We start from the raw sequence: 25,646 nt of genomic DNA, 5'->3' as shown, positions 1-25,646 counted from the left end.
TGCTTTTGTAAAGAGAACACTTCCAACTCTAATTCTTCAGCCAGAATACTGTATAAATACAGATTTCCATTCTAGGACATCTTTAAAAGTAATGAACTCTCCCTAAACTGCACTGACACTGACCTGTAGATACAGACAAGGAGAGAGTCAAACACTGCAGGAAAATCAATGAGAATCTCCATTTTTGCTGGGGGCAGGACAAAGAACCAATCAGTAATGTTCTCCAGATATCGTAGCTGGCCCGGTTAGAGCACTATGAGAGCCTGCTGGGTCAAAGCAAACACTGAACACTGACACAGTTCATAAATGGGTTTATAGGGACATGTTACTATATTATAGCACTGACAGAAGCTGGATGTAAAGCTGTAAGTTAATGTCGTCAGTCAATGATCCAGCTAACGCAGCAGGTTACAACCCTGCAACTCCATTATCAAAACATGACCAGTGCAATAACTAACCCATTTCACTCACATCCTTAATGTATGGAAACCTGTCTCTGCTATGTAGAATTTTTCTTCCCAGGACCTGGATGCGCTTTTGCAGTATTGCACAAAATTGTTGTCAACTCAGAATGTTCTGTGACTAGACCTACCCTAACTGTCTCATTACTAGGATGTTTCAATAATTTGGGATGCAAAACCTTAAGAAACAAATCTTAAAAAGTCAAAATCAAAAGAAAACCTGTACCACTAGAAATACACTGTGCTTAGATATTGGCTGCTTGGTGGTAGTGTTTGCACTGTTTCACAGCAAGCCCTTTAAGTGACTGAAGGCAGTTACACTGGAAACTTGGAAGTTATACAGATGATAAAACACTCTGAACTTCAGTTTGTAAATGCAGTCTCTCCTTTCTATCCCTTTATTTTGCTAAATTATATTTTTAAAGATGATGATGATGGTGATGACGATGTATTTTTGAAGCGTATATAGGTATATGCATGTGTTTATGGAGATGATTTTGGGTGATGCCTGTTTTTTGTTAGTTGAATTTGCCTTAAAGTTCTAGTGAGATCCAGTATGTCTTAGCTAATCAACTACACTTGGGGTAATGACATTGCGTAAACTACTTTAATACTTACATTGTTTTGTCTTTTCCTGTTTGCAGGAGGTCGCCCAGGGAGTATCAGGACACCGTGAGTGAGATTGAGCCAGACACTTTTGACGGGTACCAGGAGTGTTTCTATGACGATGATGAGCAGCCAATTGTCCAGGATTCCAAGAAGTCGCCCAGGAGGAGGCTTCTCCCCTCAACTCCCCAGAGTGAGATAATACTTATTGTTTATTCACATGAAGCCTTTTGTAAACACACCTGCAGTGTGTTGCAGCAATGATAACAAAAAACAGAGCCTGGGATTAATCTTTAACTAACCCCAAACTGCAGAGTCACATCTTTATGCAAAACATAACATTACAACCACTGAAAGGTGAAGTGAATAACATTGTTTATATTTGATATGTTTAAACTGAAACAGCAGCAATCATATATTAATAAAAATAAATAAATAACAGGGGAAAAACACATGCACAGCATGTTTAAAATTCTTATTGAAGACATTTGAGCACATCTACAACAGTAGGAACAGCAGCCAACGAGAGTGTGAGAGCGCAACCAGAGTAATCAAGCTGGCTAAGACTTTATTGTAGAATAGCTGCTGTAGAGGCTGCTGCTCAATGCCACTACAGCAGGGTTTGGAGCATGCAAAGTAGTCCCTGCAGCAGTTTGTGCATTGGCCACTTGCTTTATGTATCGGTCCACAAAAAGGAGGGGGACTGTGTGTAGGGATAGTATGTATAGGGTTTAAGAAAATTTGAAAAATTAGGGGGTTCGCTGCCTCATTAGTCTTAATTAAAGCAAGTCTGAGAATGTTGAAAAAGCTCTGTTTGTCATGTTCTTTTCTGATGACCACTGCATGTTCCATACAGCTCCACTTCGGCCTTCCTTCAACTTTGAGTGTTTGCGCAGACAAAGCAGCCAAGATGAAATTCCCCTTTCACCCTCATTTCATCATCGCACTGCTCTACCTCTGCAACTAATGCAGCATCAGGTAACATTACTCAGATTACATCCACACAAATGTGCAATGCAAGCATACCTTCATGCTAAGCACATACACCGATCAACCATAACATTAATACCACTGACAGGTGAAGTGAAAAGATTACCTTCATCTTCACTGGCATCTGTTCAATGGGTTGAATTATTATAAGCAGCAAGTGAACAGTCAGTTCTTGAAGTTGATGTGTTGAAAGCAGGAAAAATGGGCAAGCATGAGATTCTGAGCCACTTTGACAAGAGCCAAATTGTGATGCCTTAGACGACTAGGTCAGAGCATCTCCAAAACATCAGGCAAGTCTTGTGTTTTTTTCTGGTATGCAGTGGTCAGTAACTAACCTGAATGTAGTCCAAGAAAGGACAACCGGTGAATCTGTGACAGGGCACCTGAGGCTCACTGATGCGATCCATTGAGCCCTCACCTCACAACTTACAGGACCTAAAGGATCTGCTGCTACCGTCTTAGTGTCAGATACTACAGGACACCTTCAGAGGTCTAGTCCAAAACTAGTCATTAGCATTTTTGCCAGTAAAGCTGGCTTTGGTTTGAACATTAGATATTGCCCTGAATATTCAGTATTGAGCACATATAAGCCTTATATTGTAACATTAACATTAACATTAACATTAACCTTATATTAATGGCGCTGTCAGTGTTTTGTGCATCTGTTATATGTATAGTATACAGTAGACTTCAGTTGAATTTATAAAATAAACAAATTTAATTTAAGAGATTGTCAGGGTCAGTTTCTCTGCCTGCTACCTCCTGCTACATCATCGTACCACACAAGTAAAGTATACTATGCTGAGCATGACCAACCATCAGTGAACAAGCTTAAATATAGCATTTAAATTTTTTAGGCTAATTAACATTTTATATATTTCTTATTTGCTTCTTTTCCATACTCATTGTCATGCCATCACCTTTTTGTCATTATGCCTGTAGATGTTAACATTACTCAAAGGATTTAGCACAGAGTCACATATACACAGCACTGTACTGCAAATGATTATTATGTTTGCATAGTGTGGTGCATAATCTGATACCTAATCTGTTCAGAACTGACATTGTGCTGTTGTGGGGTTGTTGTTGTTGCTGTGGGTGGTAGGACCCAACCAACATGAACGTAGCAAATACTGATCTTAACCAAAAATATATATTCATATAAAATTATACCCTTTCATACTTCTTAAACTCAAATAATCAGCAGAAACATAATGAATTTATGTCTTAACCACACCAGTAGTAATGTTACCATAATATGTTCATTCATCATTTTCACCTTTCTAACTAAAGGTTAGATCTGGACACATTTTTTAATACTAACCATGATCATGTTTTATTTTTAGTCTAGCATTTATTGCTATGATACAGTTAAAGAGGGAGTGACTCACTTTGGGCTCCTGTTTAAGGTTTTAAGTTAAATGCATGACTACAATTATTGATTTTTATTTTACTCCATAACGTATTATATTAATGAATAACCTTAAACATGAAAGCCTAACATACATTATTAAAAGTTAGCGTTATGCTCTTAACTACAGGTTACAGTAATAAACAATGCCTTGTGTTGGTTTAACACCTTTATTGCACACCAGGGTGTATTACTCATTAACTACAGGGACTTCTGTACAAACCAGTGGGTCTGTTGTTTGGTAATAGAAGTTTTTAATAACGTGTGTGGCCCACTGACGAGTCATAAGCTTTTTAAGAGGTTATGGGATTTTTTTTTTGTTAAGGAATTTAAGATATATAGATAGAAAGAAAGACAGCAAGGGAGAGATACCCTGGCTGCTCTGAAAGAGCCACGTGCACCCACTTTCACCTGGAAACCTATCTGTTCCAAGTTCTACTCAGATGTACTGACATTTTATCATGACCAGATTATTATCTTTACATTGCTTGAACCAGCCAATCACACATGTTGCAAGCCTCCAACTGAGAACACCACCCGTTAGGGCATGTTGTAAATACTTTTGAGGTAGGGGATAGATGATGTCACCAGATTGGCAGTTAAAGCAACTTTATGGAAAATTGTCATTTCTCACTCCTGGGCTCCCCCTACTGTCCCCCTACTGCCACTAAAGGACATGTTTTTTCCTGGATGAGCTGAGAGATATAAAACAGTCACTGAAAGTGAAGTACATTAATTTGACCCGGGTTACGCAACATTATGGAGTTCTCGCGAACGTTATCCTGCAATCATATCAGCTAACCAATATATTGGACAAGTGGTCACATTGCTTTGATCAGTCATTAATCTATTCTAAAAAGTCTCATCCTGTTTTCTAGGTGATGGCTGTAGCTGGACTAGACTCCAGTCGACTCTCTCCTACTCGCTCTGTCCACTCATGGGTCACTCCCCCGGCCACGCCCCCATCCTACACCCCTCTGATTCAGGTCGACTGGCATGGAGCATCGCCCAGCTCCAGCAGCACTCCGGCAATTGCTCGTCGCAGCTCCTGGTACACCCAGCACGGCCGTGACAGGTCGAACAGATCGGCCACACCCACCCACTCCCACCTGCAGATCCCACCTGGCTACTGCAGTCAGTACCTGCAGCAGAGAGGCAGTGCACATAGTCTGGTAGAGGCGGTAAGTCCTGTTGTTTTGGGGCAGATGTCATTGTTTGCGTCTAGTGTGTCTTCATTTGTTACTAGGGGTGTAACAGTTCACAAAATGTATAATTTGATGCGATTCAGTGCAGTGAAGAAAAAGAGAGCTTGCACGCGAGAGAGAGAGAGAAAGAAATGCATGCGTTCTTACATATACATGGTAGTTACCAAGAATGTGCCCTAATTATTATATTGTGCACTACTTTGGGGTTCTGCCATTTTGCAGTGGCACTGAATTTTCAGTGCCCTGTAACAATCCTACAATGCACTGAAATAATTAGTTTACACATGATGTACATTAAAGAAACATGGAATTTTTATAATCTTGGAATCTTGGTTTAAATGTTCACATGCAGCTTCTCTGAGAAACACAGACGGTTCATGCTACGCAATCTGCTGTCGCACAGCAGTAAGGGTCACACACATTTAACAATGTGTCTGAAATTGTTCAGTACATTGTCGAGTTTGTTCCGTATAATAGTGATCTGGATTTTCACATGTAGAGGATAGTGAATAGGGCACAGCTTATGACACACAGCAAAGTAGGAAAACTTTGAATGGGAAAATCTGCAGGTCCATTTGTCATATTAACAGAATGTAAACGTGTCTTAGAAAAGTCACATATATAGAAGTAGGCAACAGTTAAGGAAAAATGTTTTATTATGACATTAATGATGAGCAATAAAGCATGCCCCAACATTTTGTTGTTCTTCCTCTAGGTGCTGATATCAGAGGGACTAGGAAAGTATGCAAAGGACCCAAAGTTTGTGGCAGCAACAAAACACGAGATTGCTGACGCATGCAAGATGACCATTGATGAAATGGAGAGTGCTGCTAGCAACTTACTGAACGGTAGTCTGGGTGATGTGGCTGGATCAGACAGCACTGGCACACCCCAGAGCAACACAGACCGTAATCTACAGGACTACAGCGATGAGGAGGTGGAGCCAAGCAGAAAGTATGAGGAGGACCTCACAGATGAAATGATATGCATCTCAAATTTATAGCATTTTCTAAAAAAAAGTGGAAAACAGGGAAAAAACAAAAAGCAAACAAACAAAAACTAATGAAAGAAGAAATAGTGCCTTTTAGGGTAGTGGAGACAAGGAGCTCTCTGGGTTGATCAATCAAGCAAAATTCTGTTCTTAACCCTCCGACTTTCAATGGACATTCTTGGGCATAGCTTGCTACAGGGACTTAGACCCGGGAATTGTTGGGAAAGCTCTGAAATGCATGTTTGTTTTCCACAAGGCTTTTTCGAAGAGAGGTTTTTCCACATTCTTCACATATCAGCCAAAAAAAAAAAAGTCTCCTTTTGCAGTCATATCCCTCTCCATTGCCTTACCCATGTGCACAGAGGACATGAGGAGAAAATGAGTTTCAAGAAATTGTTTTGGTACACTGCCAGTCATTGCCCATTCCGCATGTTACCCAAGAAGAAGCCACAGAGTAACCAGCTCAGCAATATATCACATTCACCAACCATATTTTTAAACTTGAAAGACGCAGCTTTCAAGACTTTTCTCCCTTTATGCATATGCAGTGCAGATCTGGCAAGCCCTCCCCCAAGGTTTAATAAGCCACTTATTTAATTAAATTCACTCAAATCCAGACAATTCTGAAGTCTGAAGACATTGATGATCTTTAGGGTATTTTGATAAAAAAAAATATTACCACAAGTATAGCAATATTCAACCCTGCTTTTGGAAACCAGTCAAATGATGGCGCTTCTGAAGCTTAATGGTAATGTCGTTTTGCCTTTTAATGATGTTTAATGTTTCAATCTAGCTGTGTGAAGATATTCTGATCTAATGTGAATGCAAAATGCACACGATATGCATAAGACCTACTGCACTCTTTTCAAATGTGCTCACATAACCTTCAGCCAGACTAATGCTTGGTTAAGTTTCTAACAACATCAGTCCTGTCAAGTAAGGATTCCTATCCATTTCAGCCCATTCTTCCATTAACTAGATGTACATTTGAGCATTTCACCTGCTGCTGAGTGTCCCGATGTTCCATCATCTATGATGAATCCGTCGCACACAGATATGGTCCTATTCTCTCTACAGTTCATACTGGACTGAGTGTCAATGTGGTGTTCTACTTTGACTAAAAGCACATTGTTTGTGGAAGAATGGGCTGAAGTGGAGGAGAACTGAGGGGATCAGGATTGTGTCATTAAGGCAAGGGGACAAGGAAGCACCAATTCCTACTCAGAAAAATCGGGAGAGCTTCACTAACCAAGAATTTACCACTAACAAAAAAAGTAGTATTATACAGTTTATTAGCACTTCTGTCTGTGTGTCATTAAATTAGTTGAGCACACATTATTGTCCAACGTCTATGTGTGGATGTGTTTCCATGAAGCTTCGATGCGCAAAATACAGCATAATGTGTCTTTTTTTTTTTACCAACTGGTAACCAGGGACAATGCTAACCTAGGAGATACAAAGTGGGACATATTTAGGTTCGATTCGCCATAAAACCCTGGTAAATAATCGTCAAACCGGGTCATAGGAGATTACATTGTCCTGGCCCTATTTCATTCTTAATTCTTGAAAAAAAAAAAAAAAAAAAAAAAAAAAAAAAAATCGCTGGATGCTGTGCTTTTGTGCATATCGTGTGCATGTTAAGTGTAGATTTATGCATTGCAAATGCTGCTTTATATGTTGACACAAGAAACCATTTTGTACTTACAGGAAAAAAACAACAACACCACACTCAAACACCATGTTTTCTCGCTTGTCTAGAATAGGCAATGTACTGTTTTCATGTTGGAAAAGGTTTGTTTTTCAGAAACTTTTGTACTTATTTCGCTCTTTTTGTATAGTTTCAAAGCGTATGCATGCGAAACCTCCCGTTGTCCACATCACACACTCCAACTCCTCAGGTGACCTAATCATGTGAAGTACTACCTACACGTCTGCACTACCCAATAGCTGCTAACTCCTCACTGCACCTTCGCTACCTCTACCAATCAAGGTCTAACAAAGTCAGCATGTTCCCCTTTGTGACCAAAGACATTGGGATAGAGAGTGCAAAATCCTCAGAGACCACTGCCACTGCCCTTCCTGCGTAACCCAAAAGAACCAGATGGGCTGTTACCAAAACTGCTCTAACAAAGGCTGCCTGTCTCTGTCATATCGTCATCCACAAGCTGCTATCCGAGTGGGCTTTCTGAGTACGGGGGAATCGATACACATGGCCAACACGTGTGGCCATCACATTTCGTTCATTGTAAGCAAGTGAGCCATTTGCATTGTAAGTCATTTACACAATGCTGTCCAGCCAGCTGAATGTCTACCAACAAATTAGTAAGTGCAATAAGAGCAAACACGGTTGAATTCCACACTGACTGACATAAAACGTCAAATTTTTTGAATGATGTGCAGCCTAGATTGAGGTTTAATCTAGGTCAGGGACGCTGCCCCTGAAAGTCATAAAAATGACTGCTCTTGTTAAACCTACCTGAATAACCAGCATCTATACCGTGGTCAGAAATTTAAATGTCTTTTTTTGGGCCGAAACTGGACTCACGTCAGTCAGTGCTCACTGGGAACAGTTTCAGGGTTTAGATGGGGCCTAAATGATGATTTTGTAAGCTCTGAGGACGTAGGAAACCGCATACCAGGTACTGCTGGTGCCTGATGAATCATTACCCACTTTTAAGGGTGTTAACTCCCAGGATGTTTGAGTCTTGAATCCTTAAACAAATGAAAAATGAAATGTTCGCTGAGCCATAGAGCTTTCTTCATCCTTTTACTTCTTGCCTACGGACCTTTCAACCTAAAAGAAACTGCCTTTATGCACTTTTCCAAGCTACTGTACACAAAAGAGAATCTTTTGATTTTGATGAAATGTCACCTTGGTGTAAATGAGTATACATTACATATCAGTGTTTTAACTTCAGAGTCCGGCTTTGTGCTCCATTCGAGACCTTATTCTGCTGAAATAGCACAAGATGCTAGGAACACTACATCCACCATTGGCTTCAATTGACTACTTGCATTGATGCACACACCGATTTCAATCATGTTGTTGTTTAGCATAGCAGTGACTTCTAGTAACCTCCTACATGAACCAAACTTGTTGACTCATTCTTCTAACCACCAAGGGCTCTCTGAAGCAAGCAGCACATTTATGGTATTGCACTCTGTATTGTCCTCAGCGTCAATGTCATTTGCTGTTGCTTCTCATGATGCAAAGCTATTGCATCAAACATTGATTATCAGAGTGCACACCAAGAGACTGTATGGAAATATGCATTTTAATATGCATAAGAATGCACTAGCTCTTGTTCAGCCAACACCACAATCCCAGGTATATCTGTCAGGCAGGGAACCATAGCAAACTTAAAAAACATTCACAAGCAAACAGCCATTTCTATTTCAGATTGATTTCCTTGCCAGAGGCTGCTTGCTCCATTCAGGTCATTTTACATCTTGAAGAAAATGGGGTGCAGGGTATTATAAAATTTCAAAACAAATTACTTTCACGAATTCCAGTTTTATTAGGATTTTGTTACATTCTGTTACAATGTAAGAGAGATGTTGTAAAAAAACAAAAAGTATGATGAAAATGTTTATTTTCATATAGTGATTTTGTGTACTTGTACTTGAAATCTCTATTCTTTGTCCAATGTTTCTAGTCAAGCAATTATAAAACCTGTCTGTAGCTCTTTGCCCAGCAACCTGTCAGTTTTGTACAGATGGACAATTTGTTTTTGTACATTAGCTTTTCTCTCTTGTTCATCTTGGCCTGGTTTCTTTTATAATTAAATAAACAGTGTACAGAAAAAAACTACACTAAACACGTGATGGTACCAAGTTCACAAACAATGAAAAAAAAAAAAAAAAAAAAAAAAGATGTGTAAACATTGTTTTTCCTAAACCTTTGCATAATCTTTCTCCTTTGTATATGTCATGTCACCGGTCAAATCATTTACACCCCACAATGTCCGTTCAACAAAGGCAGAAATGTTAAGACTGCATGGCTGATTAACTGTATTAAAGATATCCTTATATTAGGGATGTCCCGATCAAGGTTTTTTTACTCCCCAATCCAATCCCAGTCTCTTAATGCTAAACTGCGATACGATCTTTGCATTTCAATAAATACTACAGCCCGACAACTAATGCACAATAGTAAAAAGCAGTATTTTCGCATTATATGGTTTGTACTTTGTAATTGCCTGTTTGAAACTCTACTGTTTAATATCTTAATTACTGACCCATCCGACCCTTCAGCTCCCAGTTCCTTTACGACTCATTAGCATTAGCCTCATGAGCATTAGCCTTCTCTTATTAATGTGCCGTTCAAAGGCAGGAATGTGTTCTCTGGCTGGTAGAACCAAAATAGTTTTGTTTCTAACCAGGTGTAATTTAAGAGTAAAGACGGGATGGGAGTAACATTAGATCCTCCCAAAACCGCAGAAAATAGACAAACATTTCATGGAAATTTAAAGAGGTTAAACCCTCTACTTATGACATTTTAACTAACACACTTTTTAACTGCTGTCCTGTGTACCATTAGTTGTGGCTGCGGCACATTTACAGCGAGGCTCTAAGCTAACTCTAAGCTAAAGTTTTCCTCTTCCAATAACTTTCCATCCTACCTTAAATAATGCAGTAGTGATGTTCTGCTGTTGTCAGTGCAGCACTATTTAAGGTGGAATGGAGAGTTAGAATTAGAAGCCAAACTGGTAACATCACACTTATTAGTTAAAATAAAGCTCTTTTTTCTCTCTGGGGTTCATTTGCAGCATATGAGGATCATGTCTATTAATGGCGACAAGAGTATTGGAGAGGGCGCTTTACTACAGCAAACCTAAAGATCGGAAGTGGATCGGCCAACGTCCGATCCATTAAAAATGTCTGGATTGGCTCCCAATCCTGTGTCATTGGATTGGGTCGGGACATCCCTACCTTATGCATGCATTTTATGGATCATTTGTGCATATAAACTATGTGGCAGTGATTAAAAGTTTGCATAAAATCCTGTATTCTGAAACTTTAGCACATCACATCTCTGGAGACAATCCTGGCCCCAATGCAGCAGCATAGTAAGACGGTTTAATTATAACCCACACGAAACACCAAAACTCCAAAACACTCTGTGCTTTCATTCCTAATACTGAGTGAGGTTCTTTGTGTAGTAAGTAGACTGGACAGTAAACAGTTAAGGACTGTGGTGAATTAAGGTTTTTGTTGTAGTGTATAGTGTGCTGTTGTACCTTCATAATTTAAAAGCAGTGCAAAACACATCAGGGAAGGAAGTTCTGTGCCTACTATTTAACATCCAAAGTGAAATTAGAGGCAGCTGTGAATGTTTTGACTGAAAATTCACTAGAAGAAAGGATTGCAGGTGAAAGGATCACTCTTGCTTTCCTTGGTAAAGTCATTACTGTGGAACCTGGTTCTACTAGTGTCATAAAAGGTTGGAGAGATTAAAAAGGCACTGAAAAACGGGCATCCACAAGCTGAAACCTGAGATGCTTCTTTGTTCCCATAAAACATATCGATATGGTAATAAAGTTATAAAATCCTCACAGCAAGATAAGGCACTACTTTTGCAGACTGACACATTGCCGCAGCTTAAACCCGTTGTTACCAAAAAAAAAAAAAAAAAAAATCAATCTTATTAATTATTAATATTAAGATCTCTCAGAATTAGCAAGCTTACTCACGGTTCATCACATTCTGGATCTATCCCTTTTATAGTAGTGTTTTTATCTTTGTGTGTCCAAGCTGGCTGGCTGGTATACAGGTATGTCGGGATCATGAAGAGAAGGAAGCCCTTTTATGGCATCTGCAGCCTTTTCGGCAATCATAATGGTTGGGGCGTTCAGGTTGCCACTCACTACGCTGGGCATGATGGACGCATCTACCACCCTCAGACCCTCCAGGCCGTACACCCGTGTCTGCGGGTCCACCACTGCCATGCGGTCCGAAGAGTGGCCCATCTTGCAGGTGCAGGACGGGTGGTAGGCACTGTCGGCTTTTTGCCGGACAAAGGCGTCAATCTCAGCGTCCGACTGGATAGCGGGGCCTGGCAGTACCTCAGGGCCCCGGAAGGGTTCGAAGGCTTTCTGGGCGAAGATTTCACGAGACAGTTTCACACACTGGCGGAATTCCCATACGTCAACGTCTGAGACACAGATAAATTAGAAGAAAGGAAGTTGTCATTACATCTCACTAATAGTGTTAACGATCTGCCTCTTCTGCAACTCTTTAATTAATGAGCGTTTTTCGAAACCACTGTCAACTGATCAGAACCAGGGATCTGTGGACTTTTAGTAAGTCAATTCTAGAGGTTGTGAATTATAAGGGGTTTATAGGGCATGAACTGAATGCTCTATTCGTCAAATAAGGCAAAGACATTTAAGACTTATTTGTTCACTCTTCAGCAAATGTGTTCCCACTACCCCAAGTTACTTGTAATCTGGTATCTGTAAAAGTTTTGGCTCTCTCATGAAAAAGATTATTTTAATATTTGGACACTCCCTTGTATTCCCTTCCTCTACCATAGAAACAGAATTCCCTTTGTTGCCCAACCTATCATCTAATGGAAATCTAGAAGACTGTTATTCAAAAGAAACAACAGAAGTTTTCAATTATCGTTTGCTGCTGAGCAACACTAGTGCCTAGTGTTCAGATGCATTTTATTTGCAAACACTTTCATTCATGGTAAACTGTGTTGTTCTGTAGAAATTCTACAGAAATGGTTTCAACAAAAAGCATTTACATTTATAATCATTTTATCAATGCTGAAAATTATTTTAACACTTTTCTAAGCAATTGCAAAATATTTCTAAAAGCAATTGTATTATAAGGAGTCCATTCCTGATTAACTTATGAAATAAAGGCCATTTTCTGTTGTTCTGTTTTGTTTTTGGTTAGAACTGGACAGACAGGGACATTTCAAGCTGTTCCTTCTGCAGCTCAGCAGTAAAATGACTACACAACAAAAGAAATACCAACATGTTCTGCTTTAGAAAGGACTTACCAGTGGAGAGATAGTTTGGTTGGAGAAGAGGGTGGTCAAGGGGGCTTTTGCTCTTCAGTTTTAACCAACCTATACTTGTACTCCTCATTGGCCCCACATGTACCTGCAAGTCATGTAAAATAACAATTCCAGCTGATTGACGTAGACAGACATAGACAGATCCCAAACTGCTTAAGGTGGGAATCATGGAAACAAGGTCCAAAAGTGCAGTTCACTACCCTTATTCTCAAAACCTGAAGTTAAACTCCCCCCACACTCAACACATAAATCCTTGCTAAATTCTTAGCAATAAATAGCATTGATAGCACTAGTGCATGTTCAGTGGCAAAGCAAAACAGTATTAGCTTCAGCACTGAACAGCAGACTACATCATATAAACAGCCTGTCAAATCCTGATGAAAACTGGCCTGCATGTACAGACATTTAAAACATTACAATATTTAAATATATCCCACAGCAGGTTGTTCTATGGTTACAGTTCTGATACGACTAAACATACTAAAGGAAGCTCACACCTCACACACATGGGCAACAACTACGCTGTCAAACTGTGATTTAAATTTTTACTTAATGCTTATATGGTTATTGGTTATTATGGTTATTGGACTGAAACCTGTACAGTTCACAGGAAACAGTGCTATCAAGAGTGCCAATCAACTACTTCCTGGCCTCAAAAAACAATCCAACTCAAAGACTAGAGGTCTTTGCAAAATAAGCCCTGTGTGATTGCTCAGTTACTGTTTTACTTGGCGTCTCGCCTTCCAAGCCTAGAGTGAGTGTAGTGGTGAAACCTGACCGTGTCATAAATTACCATGGAACTTCTCATGTTCAGCTTCATCATCATGTTAGTGAATGTAACATGATGTATGTTTAGATAAGAACTGAGAAGTGTTTTAATCCCTCAGGCAGTTTTCCCACACATTGGCTGTAGTTCGTTATTTTACACTGTTAGGACAAACTAGGACACACAGTGTCACTGCTGCAAAGGATCACTTAATTTCCCTGAAGTCATTTTCATGACTAACACCTTCCCATCTCAGAATAAAAAACAAGATTTTACATTCACTTGTTTGATGCCTTATCGACAAGTCAATTATGTACAGAGATGCCACGAGACGTTCTTGTACTCAAATGGTATGTTTGGTTTGCACTAATCATGACTTTTGTTACTGTGCTCAAATAATTCAACTCTGGATTCATCCGTCCTAAGCATACTGTTCCAGTTCTTTGTCTAGGTCTTCTTTGGCAAACTTCAGTCTTGCTCTGATGTTTTTTTCGAGACATTATGCGTGTACTTTTTAGGAGACCTTTTTTTACTCATCTTGCGATCTAGTCTAGAGCTGAACTTGCTAGAACTTTATAGCAATTTTCAAGTTTAAAGACATTTCTTTGGTTTTGTTTAGTTATATTACCTTCATCTCTCAAATTTTGTCAGAAGATCAAATATTTAAATATTTAAATACATGAAGGTTTTTCTAATGTGTTGTCCTCATTTTTTCCACAACTGTACAAATACCTGGGTGTCTACGTGGACAACAAACTGGACTGGATTTCTAAAACCCATTGTGCCACAGTCTAAAGAACTGTATGGGTAAGATCTGAGAAGGCTGAGGTCCTTCTGAGTGTGCTCAAAACTCCTAGGGACATTCTATCAGTCTGTTGTGGCAAGTACTAGCTAGAAAAAAGGTTGACTGTAGGAGTAAAGACTCTCTGGGGGTGGCGAAATAAAGGACTAGACATTTTAGATAATATCTCACATCCCCCTGCACTCATCACTGGGAAAAATGAGAAGTTGTGTTAAAGGGCACCATGAGTTCATTCTTAACCTCAATAAGGCTCTAAAATCTATGTTCCAACTGCAGTGATGCCCTTTAAACTATTTCTGTCTGTCTGTATAATCTTCAACTTTCTATAAATAATAGAAACCCTTGTCACCCTAAAACCTTTCATTTGTGACCTCCTGACAACAGGGCAAATTATCATTAGAGACACCAGTTGGGAACCAGTTTAAATGAAAGTTGCAGTTAGTGAGTTTATTTTAAGTACTGGCGATGCCAATAAATATGCTCAGAAAAGCTGTAACAGTCATATAGACCACCACAAAACATGCCTTGTGTGACCAGGTGCTCACCCCTGCCTCTTTACTGTACTGTACGTGCTCACCTGGTTACAGTACTATAAGAAAATAAGATAAGATAAGATAAGATAGTCCTTTATTAGTCCAGCAGTGGGGAAATTCTCAAGAATTTGAGAATGCAAGAATTTGCATCTGTAGGCTTGGGTTTGACGTCAGAGTGTTTAGCTGTCCAACTTTCAGGAACCTAGTGTAGATGCAACGGGAATTGTGCAGATTACACTACAATACTAGATGGTGTTTTGCATTTACTGATTTACTCAATGAACAGCTGAATCAAAGTACATGTGAAACATACTTCTGACAAAGCCATCTACTGACTTCCATGTCACAGTCAAACGAGAACTGCATTTCGTGATCAACAAAATGTGCTAAGCATTTGCACCTGGGGAAAGATTTGTGGTATACAATGTCATGGTGTTGCACCAAGTTGGAGTTCAAAAGTTAGAAATCACTTCTCACATGGAAAGTTGTAGTTACGTATATTAAATAATAACATATGTCATGCACGTTTAAATATTATAAACACTACAAAATGTATTTTTAGATGTTTTACTCCAAATCAAATGGGAACTGTGATAGATCGGTATAGTATAATTAATATTTCCTCTCTCATCCTCTGAGAAAGTTACAGGCCAAACTGTCAGCTGAGAAGTCAGCAGTGGTCTGGCAATGTTAGTATAATTGAAATACACAACCATGTTTTCAGACAGATGTCACCTCACATTGGGGAAAGACAAGAAGCTTTGGGCTGCAGGTACAAACCATACTTAGTCGAATCTGAATAGGGCTTTAAGATAGCAGGCCTAAAGGTAAAAATAATTGTTAATGAGTTGAAATTACTACAGATCAATGTGTGATCACAGATGTCACACTTCGAACTAACCTGGTAGGCCTCGATCTTGGAGTTGACACGACCATGGTCAATGACCTGTGAGGGCAGAAAATGGAACTGAATGTCAGGATGAGTGACATTAGGGCGACTCCGGATGAAACCTCCACTCTCCAGGTGAGCTGTGGCACCATAGCCTGGGAAACATGTCAAAGACATTATCACAGTATTAAACTTGACAGTTTTCTCAAAGGACAAACTTCATATATTAAGCCTGTAATTTAAATCAGCAAACATGTACATCTCAAACAGGAGTCTGGTCTTAATAGTAGTCAAGATGTTATAAAGGTATACTTGCAGCTTTAATTTTAAATGGTTCAGCAAAAATATTCCATCAACCATTTAGGACCTTTCCATGCATCACAAACTAACATAAAAAAATTAACCTTATACTTTATCATTTGCAGTCAATGAATGTCTGAAGCCTGGAAACAAGTGGCATCACCAAATGCTAAGTATCCTTTCTTAAGATGCTTTGCCAGGCTGTAGTTTTAGTTTAGTTTGTTTGTGGGTCTTTCTGCCCTCAGTTTTGCCTGTAGTGAAAAGCATGCTCAGCATGCTATTGCGGCATGTTTTAGCTCAATATCTATCTGTGAAGTACTGTCATAAGTTTTACAGCATTTGACTAAATCTAAGCAGACAGTACAGCTCTACACATTTTAGAATTCATCTTGCTATCCCTATGAGCATCCTGTCACATCCTTAATGAACACCAGTGATCTAGGTTCACTGGAAGTAATGCATGCATAACCGTGCCGCCACCATGTTTGACATATGATGCATTTAGTGTGCCGGCTAAGGACGATGCTGGCAGCAAGGGGTGCAAAGGCAGCAGACATGTTTTTTGACATGTTTTTAGTTCTCATGGTTTGAGAACTAATCTGGCTTTTCTGTTCTTGAGTGTTACCAGTGGTTTGCATCTTGAGTTAAACCCCTGTTTTTACATTAATGACGACATCTTGATTATAGATGATGATGCACCAACCTCCTCAAGTGCGTTCTTTACATTAAGAGGTTTTTCTTCACCAAAGACAAAATTCTGTCGTCATCACCTCCCAGGCGTTTTAGTGATGCTCACCAGTGCATTCTCTTTTTTGTATAATGTACCAAATTGTTAATATGGCCACTCCTTCTATCTCCCTGACGATTTGTTCTATTTTTCAGCATAATGATGGCCTTCTTCAATTGTATCTGTGCATCTAAAAAAGGCTAATAAAATTAAAAAGGCTTAAAAATGCTAAAAAGGTCAATGCAATGTTTATGTTAAAGTTCCTGAATTAAAGCGAATGGTCTACATTTCAGTCACAATTTATGACTGTGTCACTATCCAAATAATTATGGACCTGACCCACTATATAGAGCTACAGACAAAGTCATAAAATTAAAATTTCCATGTAAATGAAACTGGATATAGTATTGATGGCCCACTACCTGTGAACTGCAGCAACCATTCCAGGCCAATCTTAACCATATGGTATGGCTTCTGGGCCTTGAACAGAGTAATGGGCTGAGTACACTGCTGCTGAATATACAGCTCCAAGTGGTCCTGCAGATTACTACCAACTCCTGCAAAAACAAGCACAGAGAGAAAGTTACAAAACAACTTTTGAAACTTTTCATGTTAACTTAATTACTAATACAAATGCAAAAACAAAATAAAAAAATAATAGAACCACGATAATCACTAATGAAGGCATATCAAAGATTTGCACTAAACGTGCAAAAGATTATATATAGTTTGCTGCATCTTTACATTGCTTTTGTCTACTATTTTCCAAGTTAAGGTGTTTTGCAGGATACCAATAGACAGCAAATGTAGTAAAGAATATGAATAGTACTTAAGGTGTGTCACCTTCTACTACTATACAATATTTCATTTTTTGGTTAGATAAGTTAACAGAAGTCTGACATTGAAAATAAATACTATGAAAGTAATAAGTACAATTATTTAGTTAAATGTTACACAAACGGTGCTGCACTAACCTGCAAACATACCTTTGCATTTTTGTGACAAAGGTTTAATTTGAACATCCTCATTCAACAGCACTTGTTTCCAAAAGTCATAAGGCTTGTTCTGAGGCTGAATTTTGTGGTTAGGATGTAGGAAGTAAAGGTTTTCTTATGACTCTTCCACAAGGTCTCAGACCTTGGAAAAAGTTATAAATCTATCTATGAACTCAAAACCTTCAGATAATGCACTTAATGAAAATTTTTACTTAGTGCTTAGTAGAGCACCCTTTTACTGTTATGACCTGCTGCACATGTGATGCATAGCCAGACACCAGCTGTGTTTCTGAGGAATTTTAGCCCATTCCTAATGGGTAATGACCTCCAGTTCATTAATATTCTCAGGTTTACTTGCTGCAACCGCCTTCTTAAAATCCCACAAAAGATTTTCTATGGGGTTGAAGTCAGGTGAATGTGATGACCACTCCAAAACTTTTCAGAGGAAACCAACTCTTTGTGGACTTGGACAGAGAAAGCAAATAAACCCTAGAATATCACAGAACCACTGCCATGCTTCTCTCTGGGCAGGGTGTTTTTTTCAGCATATGCTCCTCCTCCAGACATACCGCTGATCCACAGGCCTGAAAAGTTTTGTTTCATCACTCCACAGAACAGAATCCCATGACTTCTATGGCCTATTTGAGACTGGAGCCGACTTTTCTTGTGTTTTTTTTTTTTTTGTCAGTAGAGGTGTATGGGCATGAAGGACTTCAACATTTAGCCTTACTATGCCACACCTAGGTAGTGTAGCCAGTGTTTAACACTGAACTTGTGAACTGTGCTTCCAACTGTGTCTCTAGGAATTTTCTGGACAACTTTATGGACTTAATCCATATTTCTAACATGCAATGTCAACAAATGTCAGTCAACAACCCCCTATGAGGGATTCTATTTAGGAGGATAATAGTCACTAAAAGTGGCATTTTGTGTGTAATTTGTGCTATTGCGTAATTTGTGTGAGAGAACACTTGTAGTGTTAGTTGTGTTATGCTATTTAAAAAGTCTTGTCTGATTGGTTTGTACATCTTGCTAATATCCTTAATTTGCAATGGGGGTTAAATCATTTTAATGATTAATGAAGTGTGGAAGTAAGCCAGAGGTCACCTGGAAGATGCTGTTTGATGGGAATATCCAGTTTCTGCAATGCATCGGCATTTCCAACCCCGGATAGCATAAGAAGTTGTGGGGAGTTAATGGCTCCACCACTGAGAATGACCTCCTTGTCTGCAAACACCTGAGGCAAAAATACAAACACACACATAGAATCTTGCTGTAGCAGCGAGAACAAACAAATAATTAATTTGTTATTCAAATGGCTGTGTTTCTGTGGCCAAGAGACAGTACAGATGAGGAGATACTTCAGCGGAAATGACACTGAATTTCTCAAATTGGCCATCTGCTTTTCCCAGCAGTATAGGCGCTCTGACTCAGAAGCCCATCCTGTCGGTGACTGCGTTGGTGATAAGGAAAGAGGAGCATGTGGTTTGAACACTGATGACTGATAATCTTCACTGACAAACAAAACAGGTCCTAAAAGCTGGTTATTAGACTACAATTATCCACAGTAAGGGTGGGTGATAAATGTAAGATCACAAAATCTCAATATCTGACATTGACATTGTAAATAAAATAATAATCATAATAATAAATAATATAACAGTGTCCAATCAGCTACTGTATAGTTTATGCACTTATAGTTTCTATAGACTTGTTTACAATTGTTTTTTTACAACATGATTTTTGTGCTTTCCACATACTGACAATAAATAAGTGCTAAACTGTTTTTGCATCTTGTTTACCTGGGTTTAATTGTTATAATTTTTGGTATTTCTTCTTAAAGGTGACCTGAAATCTTTCTGAAGATCTAATCACATTGCACATCAATTTTAAGCTTTTAGGTTTAGATGCATTCTATGTGCAATGATTAGGGTTATTTTTTTATGTTTACTGTAGTGTTTCACAGACATTCAGACCCCTGAAAAAAATCCAATCCGGTTAAATTAACCACAACTGAAAGAAACCAGTTACTAGGTACCAACTTAAATGACAGCTTGCATTAGAAGAATGGTGACCACATCACATTTACACATTTTTCTGTACATCAATAATTGTTTTGGGTGGTGGGGCACTGACAGGTTTTGCCCCTTTTAAAAGAAAAGCTGCCAATTTTCAGCTTTTACAGTAACTGAGACTACTGTTCTGAATGGAAGGTGATCAAAAGCTCTATATAGTAGAAAAGTGATCTGTGATGTAAAACTTTTTCAGTACATCAGGGTCACCAAAGCTACACTCATGAAATTAGAGATTGTCTAATTTGTCACATACAATTGTTTTTGAATCAATACAACCTGAACCAGTAAATGATGGCACTATGTAAAGCATTTTTATGACAGGGGTAGCTGTGGCCTAAAGGTTAAAGTTGGTTTAAAAGAAGAAGATTACCAGTTTAATCCACTTCACTGTCAGATGTGGGCAGGAGGAGTGAAGGAATAGAGCTTTCTCCTCTCTCAACATTCATGACTGAGGTGCCCTTGAGCAAGGCTCTTCACCCACTGCTCAGTGTGTGTGTGTTCTTTTATCTGTGTGTGTTCTACTATCTGTGGGTTCACTGCCACAGATGGTTTAAATGTGGACTGCTTTGCAATGGCTGTAAAGCGTGCTTCTATCTCTAATGACAACATGAATTTAGTTTCCCCCTCCCCAAACGTATCACTTGCAAATGGCACAGATGGTCAACTGAAAAATAGCTAATGACACAAGGCATCTATTTTACTGCAGAACTAAAGATGCAGACTAAGCTAGTGCAAACATGCCCTTGGCTGATCGCCTGATTGGTGTGGCACAAATAGCATAAAACTTTGCCTGATAGTAGATCAAACTTTCACTGAAGCAAAATAATAACAGAAGAATAATGACTTGTGATGGCTTGCCAGTTGAGAAATCATGATTAAATCAAACTGTCTTGAAGAGCAACACCATGTCTACATTTTTGTCACCCACTCTTACACTGAAAAAAGTTGATGAGATGTGCCTGATTCGATCTTATATGGCCTGATAAACATCCTTGATTAAATTGCTATTCATTGTTTTTCTTTTAGGTGAAAAGTTCACGTCCTCTACAAACAAACTTCTAAATCATAATTACTGAATAGAAAATTAACTGAACATATTGGGACAAAAAATGGGGCATAGTAAATATGTTGTGTTTATTTTCCCCCCTCAATATGTTAAATATGAAGTGTGCTCTAAAACCTTTTGATACTTAAATCTTTTGATACTTTATGAGTCACAGGAGCACGATATTGTGGTTACTTGTTTAATGTTGCTAACTATTCATGATCTTTAACCTGTGTTCTACCTTCTTTGTCTGTCCATTCTGCTGGTACTCCACTCCAATTGCTCGAGGCCCATCAAACAGGACACGTGTGGTCAGGCAACCGACTTCAGCCTTTAGGTTGGGTCTGGACAGAGCAGGCCGCAAGTATGCACTGGCTGAGCTCCATCTTTTGCCTGTAGGATTGAAAGAGAAGCAGAGAATAAGAGATTAGCTAGACAGTGAAGTGCAAGTGTGAGAAAAAGGGTGTGGTAAGAATGTGTCATTTAAAAGTGAGCAATGTGATAGATTTCTGAGAAGACTTCAAAATCCTGAGTAAGGACTAAAAATGTTTGCTTTGCAGCAGGGGTGTAACGATACACTGATTAATTAATTAACAAATTAATTGTGTTATTTTGATGAACAAATTGAGGACTGTATCCATGTTGTTACACAACAGCTTGTATCTATGCAATCATTAAATTAAAAAGATTTTTCCCCCCACATATAAGCCATACTTGAGCACCCCTTGGCCAGCACATTGATGGCCACTCAAGTGTATTTCATCTAATTCTAACAATTTCCACAACCTAAACGTTTGTGAGGTAACAAAAATGTATATAACAAAGATATATAGGTTTGACATTTACTAAATTGATTTGAATACCCAAACAAGTAAACAAATACTATGCTAAGTTAGTCTATTTATATATGCATATATGAATGCATGGTTCTCCCCCCAGGTTTGTTTCAGAGCTTTGGGAAACACTACACTGACCAGGATGGTGTGGGTTAAGCTGGGAGTTAACAGGGATATATGACACTGGACGTGCTGTTGTGGGTTGCACTGATTGCAACTGTGTTTAATGGCACAGACAGACCAGACTGCAGCTATCACACATCTCTAAGAAGCATAGTATTACATGTACAATGTATCATGATATGCTGTTCCGTGTCTAATGAGGAGTCGTTTTGTTCGCAGGACCTACCTTTATGAATGGTCATATCCATCCAGCCAAATCCTTCCTGCTGGTAGCCATTCATATCTTCAGTGAAGGGATAACCAGCCTGTTGACCAGCCTCAATGAACGCATGGTGCAAAGGATGGTCAGTCTTCCCCCGAGAAACGTGCAGAGGGCCAGTGCCACCCCTGTAACGGTCTGCTCCCAGCTCATGGGCTTGGGCCTTCCGGAAGTATGGAAGGCAATGCTCATAGTCCCAGCCCTCAGCCCCCTCTCTGTGCCAGCGGTTATAATCTTCCGCATGCCCACGGATGTACACCATAGCATTAAGGGAGGACGAGCCACCCCAGACTCGCCCACGTGGCCAGTACATCACTCGACCGTCCATTCCATCCTGGGGGAGTGTGTGATAGTACCAGTTGTATTTGTCGTCACAAAGGTTATAGGTCAATGCCGCTGGCATGTGGATCTTCCATGACAGACGTGTGCTGCCCAGCAGCATATCCTTAGGCCCCGCTTCCAATAGGAGGACAGACTCTGACGAATTCTCCGACAGACGGTTGGCCAGCACACAGCCTGCGGACCCGGCACCTACAATGACATAGCTGAACGATGGGGTTTTCTGACTGGCTGAGACAGTGCTATAGTGTCTGTACCTGTGCAGTGGGTTTAAAAAGGAATGTGGTGTGGCTGGTATGCTGGCATGCCTTCCAAGGCTTGAAGCCAACCGTGCCAACAAGGCGATGCACACCATAATAATGTAGGTTTTTGTGTCCTTTACGTTCAAAATGGCAATCCTGCAGAAAAAAAAAGAGTTTTTACAAGGTTAGTAAATTCTGCCAGGAAGGGGATTTCACACAAGTTTGCAGAACCGATTCACTTATCATGATTGCTAAAAAGCACACATATACCACAATTTCCAAACACAATATTGTGAATAGGGAGTTCTTATATTCATCCTGAACCATCACAGTACAAGGGTTAAAGTTTGGTCCGCAATGCCATGGAGAATACGCGGTACATGTAGCATATAGGAGTGTGCGAAGACTGATGAACGCAATGAGAAATCAATGTTTACAAATACAAGTAAAGTGAAGGCTGTGTCCCAATTGCATACTACAAGCTAATACCAAGGTAAACACTATAATCTTAATTGTGAAGGTTTGGGAGGGTGGTAGACAAAAAAACTAACATACCAACATTCTAACAGTTTTGTACTAAGCTATGCCAGAACACATAAATGCAAGTTTTCCTACAGCCATCACTGCTGCACTTTCATAATTAGCACTTCCATCAAAACCCCACTCAAAAACTGACTAGTTCTAAGTATGAACTGTGAATGTTAGAGTATACTCAACTTTGATACTTTCATCTATGTTACATAGTAGATGAAAAACTAGTCAGTATTACTAGTTAGTATGCAAATGGAACGCACCTTTAGCGTTATGTTCTGCGCACATCATTTTAAATGTTAGAGGAAGTGTTTCAAGTGATGCTCTACCATTTAACAAGTGATCTTTATATATATATATATATATATATATATATATATATATATATATATATATATATATATATATATATATACACACACATGTAGGTACAAATGCATTCATTAACCCTTTCTACAAGCTTTAATGTATATGTAAGCTATGAAACAGAGCCCCTTAATTAAGTGGATTTGTGCATGGTGTCAGGATTTCCAAACCACAGTTTGTTTCCTTTAGTCAGTTAAACATTTACCACATCCGTGGGAGTGAACACATTCACTCCTCACATTTGACATTGTGGGCAGTTAGCACATACACCCATGTCACCTTTCAATAACAGCTGACATAAGAGGTTTATGACTCCAGCATTCATTGCCATGTCACTTTCTGGGGTGAGATGACACCACAGTTAGCAAATGCAGCCCTCAAGACAACTGATGCTTTTTTACATGTTTATATAGGTTTATGTCAGTTGTCATGAAGAGTCAGTGTTATATCGGCTTAAAAAGTGTGTTTTTGTGTGTAGTGTGTAGTGTAGTTTTTTCTGCTTGTGTGTAGTGTGTTATCAAATGTACTTCAATATAAAAGGGAACTGTTTTGTTGGGAAAACCAGGATAGTGGCTTTTAGCTTAAAAAATGAAGGCCTGTTATTTTTAAGAACCCAAGGTGTCTAACATCTTATTTAAGATTATGGGTTCATACTGGAGATGAAAGGATAAGTACAGAAAATACAGAACAAATAAGGGCCATTATTTTATTGTTCATAAAAAAAAAACAGTATACTGAGTGTGGTTACAGTGTGGTTATGTGAATATGGGTGAGTTTGGTCATGGAAATGTTTGGCAACCGCAGCCCTAAGCTGTGAGCAATAGGCCATGCTAACAGTCAGAGCATCTCTTGAGATGCTGAGAACTTTCCCAGCTTACAGTGCATGTTACAGCGCTGTCCTGTAATCCTTCTGCAATGTCTAAGATTAGGTAACTATTGAGATATTAAACTTTCTGATATTGTTATATGCTTGTTGTTCACTTAGAAACACTGTTATAGCTAGATAGCATGTCCCAACATGTGCATTATCAGGTCGCCAGATAACTGCATGAATCCAAAGGACTTGCCAGTGACATTAAGATGAGTCCACCATCTAAGGTTTTTAAAATCCTTCATCTCAGAGGTGTACAAACTATACGTCCAGGTCTTTAAAGTATGGATTTTAGTTTCTGAATGCCATGTGAAAACCTGCACATCGAGTTAATAATTGAAGGGATTTACTTCAAGTCAGCAGACAAAACCCCATATGCTCCAGAAGAAGAGGTGAAGCCATAAATTCCAACATGGCAACACTGTCCACTGACAGCACCAAGAAAGGTGGACGCAATACTATAGCGCTATATGCATTTTATTTCGTAGAGTTTATCATAATAACCACAATAATGCGACAAAACGATATATGTTTGAGAAATTAACAACGCATATGGACATTGCTTGTTGGTTGTAGGTATGCTGGCCTGAGGGAAAAGACGCTACACCATCGATTAATCGATCCAAGCCCCTAATCAGTAGTTGGGGGACAGAGGTAGCTAGCTAGTGCCAGGAGGACTGTGGCCTTTTAAACCATTTTTAAACAAATTTTTAAAAAAACAAGTACATTTCACATTTCCTGTTTATTATTCGAGCTCTGAACTATCACACACGTTAACCAGCGCCCAAATATGTGCTGGCAGCTTGGACGGACATCAGAGCCTAAGTCGTTTTGTTACTTCAAGCTATTTTTAGACAGGCTTGTAGAGACGTCCTCAGTGGTCATTCAGAAAGTCGCTGACAGTCAACACCACTAGGAAGTAGCGACATTACCTACATGACTTCTGAGAGCATTTCAAGCGCACTCGACGCATTCTGCAGGTGGTATAAGGACGGATATATTAATAAACCAAAAATCAAAGGCAAAGTCATACTTACCCAGTGGAACTTTTGTAGACGACTGGGCGGAGTCCTCTTTCCACTGAAACACAGCAGCCGCGTCCAATACTAGCGCACACTAGCGCCCTCACCAGTGTGCCTACATTTGACCGTAGCCAGTGCAAATAAGGATTTCAACATATTCCTGGTTATCCTCATGTGAATCGTCGCTGTCACGCAACATCCTTGTATCTGCATTTTGTTTTCTTTTTGACA

General features: G+C 39.3%; 2 protein-coding genes across 16 annotated transcripts in view; one reads left to right on the top strand and one right to left on the bottom strand.

Moving 5' to 3' along the window:
• The window catches only part of cacna1db (calcium channel, voltage-dependent, L type, alpha 1D subunit, b), a 108,339-nt gene extending 97,727 nt beyond the window's left edge, over positions 1 to 10,612 (top strand). For 13 of the 15 annotated variants that reach the window (XM_072682155.1, XM_072682151.1, XM_072682148.1 and 10 more), the window contains 4 exons: positions 1,106 to 1,260; positions 1,924 to 2,045; positions 4,347 to 4,649; positions 5,389 to 10,611. In XM_072682155.1, coding sequence (XP_072538256.1) covers positions 1,106 to 1,260; positions 1,924 to 2,045; positions 4,347 to 4,649; positions 5,389 to 5,676 — 868 coding nt within the window. In that variant the 3' untranslated portion in view covers positions 5,677 to 10,611. Of the gene's footprint in view, positions 1 to 1,105; positions 1,261 to 1,923; positions 2,046 to 4,346; positions 4,650 to 5,388 lie in introns of those variants that run through there. The other 2 variants (XR_011979834.1, XM_072682157.1) reach the window with 2 other exon arrangements.
• chdh (choline dehydrogenase) lies at positions 9,171 to 25,625 on the bottom strand. The gene is made up of 8 exons (XM_072682160.1): positions 25,431 to 25,625; positions 22,012 to 22,781; positions 21,068 to 21,219; positions 18,814 to 18,943; positions 17,134 to 17,268; positions 15,697 to 15,839; positions 12,677 to 12,779; positions 9,171 to 11,818 (listed from the first exon to the last, which is right to left on the bottom strand). The coding sequence occupies exons 2-8, from the start codon at positions 22,736 to 22,738 to the stop codon at positions 11,400 to 11,402; spliced, it is 1,809 nt and encodes a 602-aa protein (XP_072538261.1). The 5' UTR covers positions 22,739 to 22,781; positions 25,431 to 25,625; the 3' UTR covers positions 9,171 to 11,399.
• Positions 25,626 to 25,646: the final 21 nt, after the last annotated feature.

Source organism: Salminus brasiliensis, chromosome 6 (assembly GCF_030463535.1).
Source record: "Salminus brasiliensis chromosome 6, fSalBra1.hap2, whole genome shotgun sequence".
Lineage (NCBI taxonomy): Eukaryota > Metazoa > Chordata > Actinopteri > Characiformes > Bryconidae > Salminus > Salminus brasiliensis.
Note: the sequence above shows the minus strand (reverse complement) of the source record. Positions and strands in the feature narration are given on the sequence as shown.

Excerpts from the sequence above, each read along its gene's own strand:
- chdh (XM_072682160.1), bottom strand. The coding sequence starts at position 22,738 with ATGGTGTGCATCGCCTTGTTGGCACGGTTGGCTTCAAGCCTTGGAAGG. Across the intron at positions 17,269-18,813 it reads CATCAAACAGCATCTTCCAG|GAGTTGGTAGTAATCTGCAG; the intron begins GTGACCTCTGGC and ends TTGTTTTTGCAG. Across the intron at positions 12,780-15,696 it reads CCAAGATCGAGGCCTACCAG|GTACATGTGGGGCCAATGAG; the intron begins GTTAGTTCGAAG and ends CATGACTTGCAG.